The sequence below is a fragment of the Castanea sativa genome, chromosome 6 (assembly GCF_040712315.1).
Source record: "Castanea sativa cultivar Marrone di Chiusa Pesio chromosome 6, ASM4071231v1".
In the NCBI taxonomy this organism is placed as follows: Eukaryota; Viridiplantae; Streptophyta; class Magnoliopsida; order Fagales; family Fagaceae; genus Castanea; species Castanea sativa.
This window is the reverse complement of record NC_134018.1, coordinates 3,011,828-3,021,416: the sequence shown is the minus strand read 5'-3', so window position 1 is coordinate 3,021,416 and position 9,589 is coordinate 3,011,828. Positions and strand designations below refer to the sequence as shown.

The following is a 9,589-nucleotide window of genomic DNA, read 5'->3' as shown; positions in this document are numbered from 1 at the left end:
GTTTAGAAAATAAAATAAGAACATGTAATCCAACAGTTAAATTTTCAAAACTTCCATTGGTTTACTCTGATTCAATTAACCTTGAATTGAAATAGTATTTATTGAACAATGTGTGCTAAAAATAAATTACAGTTGGACACCTAGATATTGTCGGTACATGTTATACTTTCGAACCTTGATTAAGGTGTCTTAATGTTTTAATTGAATTATATTTTGTGTTTATCATCTTGATTAAGGTGTCTTAATTAGTATTTTTGTGCCTAAAAAATTATTATTGGTATTGGGAGAGGGAGTGTAGATTTAGGATTGACTTATTGACTCATATTTATTGAACAATGTGCACTTCAAAAAAATTACAGTGGGACACATTCACATTGTCGGGACATGTTATACTTTCTAACATTAAATAAGGTGTCTTAAATATTTAATTGAATTATATGTTTAGGTTATCATCTTGATTCCTTCTCAAAAAAAAAAAGGGTTATCATCTTGATTAAGGTGTCTTTTATAATATTTTAGTGCCTCAAAAATTACTATTGGTATTCGGAGAGGGAGCCTAGGATATTTTTTTTTTAGAGACAATTTCAATAATTTCAAACTCATCATCTTGATAAATTATAGTCTACAAGTTTCCTTCTTGCATGTTGCACAAGCATCTATGTAGTATTCAATAATAATAAATTTTTTTAAAGACTGTAAAGTTACATTGACCACAATGAAAGCAAACTAAGGAAAGTGTTAACGGATGCTATAAGAGCAATAGTTTATGACCTGTTTTTAAAAACATTTTATAAGAAAATAATAATAAAACAATTAATATTTTTGACAGTTTTTTATATTTCAATAAAAGTGGTTCCAAAACTTTCTTAATGTGATTTATTAACAATTACCCTAAATGCACCCATTAATATGACTCAAAAATAAAATAAACAATCAAACATTGTAAAAATAAATATACTTGATCAAGATACAAACTTCAAATGATTCAAAAAAAAAAAAAAAAAACAAACAAACAAACGTCAAACATTAAAAATAGAATAGGATGGGACAAGCCTAGTGCGGTAGCAAATGCCCTTAAACAAAAGTGACAAGTTGCAAGTTTGAGTACTAGAATTAGCGTTTCCAAAAAGACTACATTTTTCGAACCCTCACGAAAATAAATTTTTGTGCATTAGGTACAACTTTATTTTAAGGAATCTAATAGAAAGGCAACAATCAATGTTAGTCAAATCAAATTCTGTTTTGGGGGGGGGGGGGGGAGACTTACATTTTACCTCCTAAGCACATTTTACCCCTTAAACTATACTTCCTTTTACATTTATCCCTATAAACTATCTGAATGCACATTTACTTCCCTAAACTATACCCTCTTTTACACTTACTCCCCTAAACTATGAAAATGTATACTTTACCCCCTTAAACTATATCATCTTTTACGTTGACTCCCATAAACTATACCCATTTTACATTAACCCTCATAAACTATGAGAATACACACTTACTTCTCTAAGCAATTATACCTATAGGATGGGGTGTAAAGTGTTACACAGGTAATACTTTTGGGTGGTGAGAGTGTATACTCATAGTTTGGGGGGCAAGTGTTACGAGGATAATAATTTAGGGGGGCTAAATGTGCATTCAGATAGTTTAGAAAAGTAAATGTAAAATAGGGTGTAGTTTATAGGGGTAAAGTGTAATTTTTTTAATTGTATGCCAACTTCCAAATACTGACAAAGATTTTTTTTTTTAATTCTATATTTTTCTCCTTTTGTTTTTCCCAAAACTTCATCAAAGTATGCATATTGACAAAAAAATTAGTGTAAAAAAACTACATTTAATACCACCGAGGGTGGTGGTATGGTCTGGTGGTTATTCTTTTCCAAGGATAGAGTCGAGACTTTTATTGAGAGGGGCCAAAGTCTAAACAGTTTTTTATTTTTATTTTTTGAATTTTTTTAATGATGATCCAAATTTGTAGCCATTTATTAGCAAAATATTAATACAAAATAATTATTTTTTAATACATTACAATGCAATTATCTATCAATATGAAGCTAGACATCTTTTACATCTTGAAATCATAGATTATTAATTTCACAGTAATTGTCACAGCAATTTCCACTTCAATTTATAAAATCATAGAGTGTGTTAAAAAAACATTTTCAATTAATGTACAAAATAAAAGTGTCCAATAAAATATCATCTTTTATTTTGTTGTGGAACCTAATTTTGATAATATTTATGGTTGAAAATGCCAATTCAATAGTTATAGTGGAAATTGGACGATTAAGTATAAGTACATATACAATCACTTTATAAACAAATTGGTAGGCTACTAATTTTCTAATCCTTACTAGCCATTGACACAATTAAAAAAAATTTAACCAATTTAGAAATCCACATGTCGAACTACATTATGTTCTAGAATCATAATTGTGAAGTTCAATTTTTAATAATAGTTTTTAATGATTTGTGCATCTTGCTGCTAAAACTTGTTTAAGCATAAAAAATATCTAATCAATAAAAGTGCTCAATTGTAAACTCATTTTACTAATGAGAAATAAAAAAAAAAAAAAAAAATCTACTGGGTGGAATTAGCCAACTTAATAATACCCAAATTTCAAAATCCCAAACTTTTAATATTAGGTTTCAAATAAACAAACAACCAAAGTTTCATACCAATAAATTTTTTTCATTAAAGATTTTTCAAGGGATTTAATTTTGTTTTGTTAGTAAAAAAAGATTTTTTATTTTTTTATTTTATGCTTGAAAGGACCACCAACAGAAAATATGGGTTAGATGACAATTTTAATTAATTTTGAGCTTTTTATTGGTTAGATGACTATTTTAATTTTTGTATTTCAATTTTGGAGGGGGCATATGAATTTTTCAACCAAAAACTTCAATAATATTTATAAATATCATAAAAAAATTAAAAAAATCCAGGGGATACCCCTCTCACACGCCCCCCCCCCCCCCCCCCCCCAAAAAAAAGAAAAAAAAAAAAGAATACCTTCGTCCCTTCAATTATAGAGTTGGGATAACAGCTTTGACTCGAAACTTCTGAATATCCTACTTACTCAGACCCAACAAGTATGACGATACAATGGCAGCACCCACGTTGGAAAGTCACTTTGACCAGTCCCTTGTACCTTTTATATATTAAAAATAAAATAAAAACTCATTTAATAAAGATAGGTTCATATATTTTGCTCATTGGCAACATTATGCCAAATTGTCAGCTGACATTCACGTGGGACAGTGGTATGCTCTCCTTTAAATAATTATCTTCATATAAATTACCGTAATCCCTCATTTCCTAGAGGAATCTACACACGTGAATTCTGTGCAAAATACATCGTTTTTGGAGAAACCCACCTACTTTGTGAGACTTTGACAAACCGCTTAAGATTATTATTAGTACATCACAATTAACAATTTACGTACCGTATATTAACAGTCTGGCACAGTATATTGTTTATAAACTATTACCTATAGGGGTGTGCAGCTAACCCACTAACCGGCCAAAACCGACTCGATCCAACTCAATCTGTCGGGTTGGGTTGGTTTTTAGGACTTAGTGAGTTGGGTTGGATTACAAAATTTTTTTTGATAGCGGGTTGGATTGGGTCCGGGTCATAAAATTTCAAACCCGTCAAATCCGACCTGACCAACCCATATATATAATATTATATAATTAATAATTTTTTAAATAACCAGCTTTTCCTCCTATTCTATATAAAAACAAATATTAATGTATATTAGTTCATATATTAATGTATAACTGAATTGGAATATTAGTTCATATGTTAATGTATATTTTGTTTATCAACTCAGGTGAACGTGTGAAATATTTTTTTCTACTCATTTTAATATTAATAGTAATAAAAAAAAATTGTGTGGGTTGGGTCAAAAAATACCTTTAACCCGACCCAATCCAACCCATGCACACCCCTAATTACCCATAAGCTAAAAGCTTGTAGCTAAATTGACACATTCTCATGCACAAAACGCTTGGATGTTTAGGGGGGAAAATGATTTGAGTTGCGGGGTTAGTAGCATGTTATAATTATCTCTTAAAAAAAAAAAAAACTATTACCCATAAATAAACCCCAAACTCAAAGTCAAACTCAAACTCGAATTTCAAAAAGGAAATAGATCCTAAAAATAGAAATTCAAAATAGGTCAGTCACTCTTCTCTTATTAAATCCCTAGAGTTTAATAGTAATTTAGTCCATGTGCAGTTTATTTTTCAAAGGTGGACCAAATGTTTAATCGCTATAAACATTGCATCTAGTATGTCTCATGTGCATATACTCTGTTAACAGCAGACTAATAGAGGATTTGACGCACAGTATAGAGTTCAAGAAATCAATTGATCAGAATAAAAATTCAGGAGATGTAATAGCTACTCCCTTAAAATTTAAGGCGTATGTAAGCATTTTTTCCTACAAAATTTATAAATTACTTTCGTCTTACCCAAGACAGGACCAAGTTTGTTATTGCACAAGCGATTGTCAGTCAACCAAATGGTAATTGATCACAAAGCCATCGGAAATAGAACCCAACAAAAAATCCCAACTCTCAAACTTAAGAGTGTGGACCATTGTTTTTGGAGCGGAATTTGCCATACGGCCATGCCCATACACCAACGGTAATAAGATTCAATGTAACTCCGAATAGGCTGATCCAAGGCCCAAAGAGTCAACCCAAAAGTTCACAAAAGAGCCTTTCCTTACTGTCCATTTAATATACCTTATTTAAAAGGGGCTGTCATCGTTCAAGGCTCATCCATTAGTCCGACCCATTAACCTTGAACAATTTTCTTGCCTTGGACTTTAGATTTAGAAGGTATTTTGATTTTTGTCTCTAATAAATAACCAAGGTCCAAAGATCAATTTTGCATTTAAGCAATCTTTACTCTTTACTGAATCAAAGGGGTTGTTTTCCCCATAACAGGCACCATTGCCAACTACTACACTGCACTGGCATCGGAGAGAGCGCCAGCCTCGGCTCCATCAATTGGTCCCTTTTTCGGTGTTGCATCGATTTTGGCTGTTCAAATTGGTTCGTGCACAATCCTACATGGAAACAAGGTTTCTAGGTTTAGCTAAATAAAGACCAACGCCCACCTTCTTTTCTTTGGCCCAATAACTTCATTTCACCCAAATAAGTTTATTATTATTATTATTATTATTATTATACAAAATAGAAATTTCACTCCATCCTAATCTAAGTGTATATATTTGTGAGTCTCCCAGAGATTTGAATCTTGGTCCTTACCCCTCACAACTTACAAGCACTTATACTTGTGAAATGACTATCACACCAAAGATGTGCAATGGCCCCAAATAAGTTTATTAATTTAAAATAAATCTATTAAATTGTTCATATTAAATATTATAAATTTAAAAGTATATTTAGTGTCATATCATTAAAATTTTCAAAGAACAGACAATCATGTATTGTCAAATTTTAAAAACAAAATTGGATTCTCTCAATTTTGAGTGAAATGGGCGAGATCTTGTATGGTGAATTTTTTTTTTTTTTCATTGTTAGCGCCCCACATAAACTGTCTGTTTGTCAGACTCAGCTGGTTACATTTTCTACTAGGAATGCAAAAGCTAACTCAAGCAAGGATAGTGACTAAGCTTTCCTTTTTTAAATTGTTGCGTGGATTACAATTTTTTCAAGGGAAGGGAGTTATTATTTTAATTTTTTCAAAATTTAGCCTACAAATATAGGAGTTGGCCCCCTCCAAATATTTGAATTAATCCAATGATACTCTTAAAAAAACGGTCTAATAGTTATAAAGATAAATTTATTTTTTGCAATTTTATTTTTAATTGTAGAATATGCTTTTATATCTGTTAAATATTTGATAAAATTTGGCACCAAACATGTTTGGATCTATTTTTTTTAACCCGCCATGTGGTGATTAACAAGTCATTGACCCATTAAAAAAAATCATATCACTAAAACTGCACATGAAATGTCTCTTTAGTTGCCACATAATGGGTTAGAGCAAGATAACTTCAAATATGTTTAAAGCATAACTTATTCCTCTAAGTCTTGGATCATTCATATTTTTTAAAATTTTATTAGTTCAACTGAGAGATTTTTTATTTACTTTAGTATAAAATTTTATAATTTGTATTGAAAATAAAACTTTTGAGAATTTCATAGTAAAAATGAATTTTATTTTATGAAAGATCGTTATCAAATATAATTTTGATTGAAAATACAAAGCTATTTTGTTTGTTTGTTGGGTGTGTGTATATATATATAACTAATCAAATAAAAAAGTGTGTATATAATAAAAAAATGTGTGTGTGGGTGGGGGAGGGGGGTTATCTTAATAAATATATATATATATATATATATTTTTTTTATAGGAAACTGAAAATCCTTTAACATGAACAAAAAGTAAATACACCAACTGAGAGAGCATATTCTAAGAAACAAGGGCTCTCCTTAATCCAAGTAACAAATTGCTCAACACTCTAAGCATGTTTTGCTAACAATTGAGTTACCTGATTACCTTTCCTACCAACATGTAAAATAGAAAAACTACGAAAAGCACTTAAAAGAGAACTAATTCCATACACAACTGATGCTATTGAAGATGGAGGAGGAGAAATGCCAGCAACAGCATTTGAAACCATAACAGAATCTCCCTCAAGAGCAATCTCATGAAAGCCCATATCTTTTTTTTTTTTTTTTTTTGAGAATCAAGTTTGAAAGGTCTTATTAAGCAAAAGGCAAATCAGAAATTACAAAAGGACTAACGTCTGGTGGAACATGCTCCATCCAAACTAATAAAGGATAAGAAACAATTACTCTCTTAGCCAAAACATGGGTGGCACAATTGCCCTGTCGCCTAGTATGAGAGAAAGAAAAGGTTCGAAGTGAACCTACAATAGACACGGTGTCTTTTACAATTTCTCTAATGGATGAGTGACCCCAATCTGACACCCGCAACGCCCTGCACACCACCTCTGAATCGCCTTCTAGTACTGAAGAGGATAAGCCCATATCTTTAGCAAACAAAATCCCCAATTCATAAGCTTTTGCTTCGGCCTCCAAAGAACCCAGCTGCTGATTTAGCTTCATTGACAAAGCTCCCATAAACAATCCCTCACAATTGCGTATTACAGCTCCTACCCCTGGCTTTCTTTGTTGCGAGAAGACAGCCCCATCAACATTTACTTTAAAAACTGAAGTAGCTAGAGGTGACCAAACCTGAAGCAATGTGGTCTTGCCGAGACTAGTGCAGAATTTGTTGAATTTGCAGTATTTGCCAAGACTAGTATTGATAAATGTATTAGTGCCACAACTTGGCTTCCCAAACAAAAATTTCAGACATTGCCCCTAAATGTTGTGAGGTTATGGTCTCATGAGATACCCTCTTCTTGTTCCAATTTTATCAGATGTCCCCGAAGGGACAAGATACACTCTTCTTGAAACATGATAATCATGTGCCTATGCAATCTCATTTTCATTTGAACTGCCCAATTGGTATCCAGATTAACCAAGACCTGTTTAATTATTTGTTTCTTTTAAAAGTAAAATTACTAACATTGTCTTACCAAATAATATAATTTGTTCTATTTTAGAAAGTTGCAATTCGTGACATGCCATATATATAAAAATCCATATTCAGTAGCCTCCGTAATTCGTGACAAAGCTTCCTTAATTTGATACTATACATGTTTAGGATTGAAGCAGTCTCATTAAATGTGGATGGGGGGTTCTAGGAAGTCCTAAATGCGAACATTGTAGGAAAAAATGAATGGGTTGGGAGATGGTTGTGTTCACATTTCTAAAAGAATATAATTTTTTTGGGGGTAACCTTTCTGCACCATGTTCAGTTCCGTGAAAAGGTAGGGTGGGTGTTAGAGAAGTTTTACAAATAAATTGTAGTCCTCGAAGATGGTACAGATACCAGTTCATAAGCTCCAACATTGGTGATCCGGTGGTATTTTGGCGGAGAAAGGGCTAGAATAAGGTCTATGATGTGGAGAGGTAGTGCCGGGGGAGCATGTATATCTACTGTTCTACTGTTGTCTTGTTTGGTCCAACAAATGAGCAACAATCAACCTCTAAACATATGGCCTTCAAATTTTGCATCAGCTATTACCTAGCTTATCTACTTACTTAAAAAAAAAAAAAAAGTTTTCTTAGACTTCTATCAAAACACCAAAATTCCTCTTTTGAAGTTTCTTTAGAAATTATTGAATTCCTATCTACAAGCCTAAGATTCAACATCAGATACTCCAATGAAGATTTTAGCACTTTAAAATGGAATTTGAAACTGAAGAAGAATTAGTGATGCTAGAAAAGAAATCCTTTGGTTCCAAACTATTAAAGCGATTGGTAAAAATCATCAAACCAACATCTCAGACCCCAACCAAGAGATTAATATTTTCCCTTCCACTACTACTTTCTGCTTTCTACTTTCTCAGATGGTGATACTACTAGTAAAATCCTCACCCTTGGCATGAACACCTTCACATTAACTGAGAATGCAATACTCTTGAAATCAGACAACCAAACAAAAAACAGCAAATTAAATTTGCAGTCAGTAAACCAAATGAAAACCTCCCTCAGCATTTGTCGAATTTTAATGAACGATCTTTACCAATAATCAATAAAAAGAGTATATGCTCGCATCCTTATCTATACAAAACACAATATATCCAGAACTAATTTGATGAAACATCTCTAATTGAAATGGGTGGAACAAGCAGCAAAAGTTGCTTCAACCCACCAAACCAACAACAGTTACCAACCAAACACCGAAACAAAACTTGCAACAAACTAGGCAACAATACTGCAGCAACACATAAAACTAAATAAAATAGTTTTGACTGCACCACACCAGATACAGCATCTTAATCTTTAACAACAGTTGGAGAAACTCTCCAATTAGAACAAAGACCAGTTCGAACAGTTTCCTAGGTTGTTTATTCTTTCGACGAACAAAGAAAACATACGCATATAGTTTACTCTTTCAAAATTTATAGGCAAATGTCAAAAAATAGAATTTTTAGCTAAAATCAAAACCATTAAATGCAAATATATCAGTAAAATACATGCCATACTTAATCACACTAAATATTAAATACAATTTAAGTAAAACATCACCCATATACTTATCATGTTTACAACAGGCTCATATGCTTGAGACAGTGAAATTAAAACATTATTACAGCAGCACAGTAACGAAGGCAGCTATGCAGAGGAGAATCAACCACTGTTGATATGGCTGATCAACTAAAAAGAGCAAGTACAGTGCTTGATCTGGCACTTGACAATCCCTATAGACGGAAATCTTCAAAATATATAGAAGGACCATTCGATTAGATGGTCCTTCTATCTACCAATTTATCAATACGCAACTCTATGAGACTCAATGCCCACAACCTCAGATTCCTCAATGAAAAAGGGACACCATTTGAGGATCGTACCACGTGTCATTAAAGCCATATCTTGCACCACTCTTACAAAGTCTCAGCAAGTCGAACCATCAAAACACGCGCACCTCTACGTCTCTGAAAACCTTCTCAATCTACCGCTGGAACTCGGA

The 9,589-nt window shown here is 32.4% G+C and overlaps 1 protein-coding gene across 1 annotated transcript; it reads right to left on the bottom strand.

Annotated features, from left to right (window-relative positions):
* Positions 1 to 6,750: 6,750 nt before the first annotated feature.
* LOC142638762 (uncharacterized) lies at positions 6,751 to 8,613 on the bottom strand. Its single transcript, XM_075812827.1, has 2 exons — positions 8,494 to 8,613; positions 6,751 to 7,242 (listed from the first exon to the last, which is right to left on the bottom strand). The coding sequence occupies exons 1-2, from the start codon at positions 8,611 to 8,613 to the stop codon at positions 6,751 to 6,753; spliced, it is 612 nt and encodes a 203-aa protein (XP_075668942.1).
* Between the last annotated feature and the right edge of the window lie 976 nt (positions 8,614 to 9,589).

Coding starts and splice junctions, on each gene's coding strand:
- LOC142638762 (XM_075812827.1), bottom strand. CDS start 8,613: ATGCTGAGGGAGGTTTTCATTTGGTTTACTGACTGCAAATTTAATTTG. Junction 7,243..8,493: donor TGAAGGTGTTCATGCCAAGG/GTGAGGATTTTA, acceptor ACATTGCTTCAG/GTTTGGTCACCTCTAGCTAC.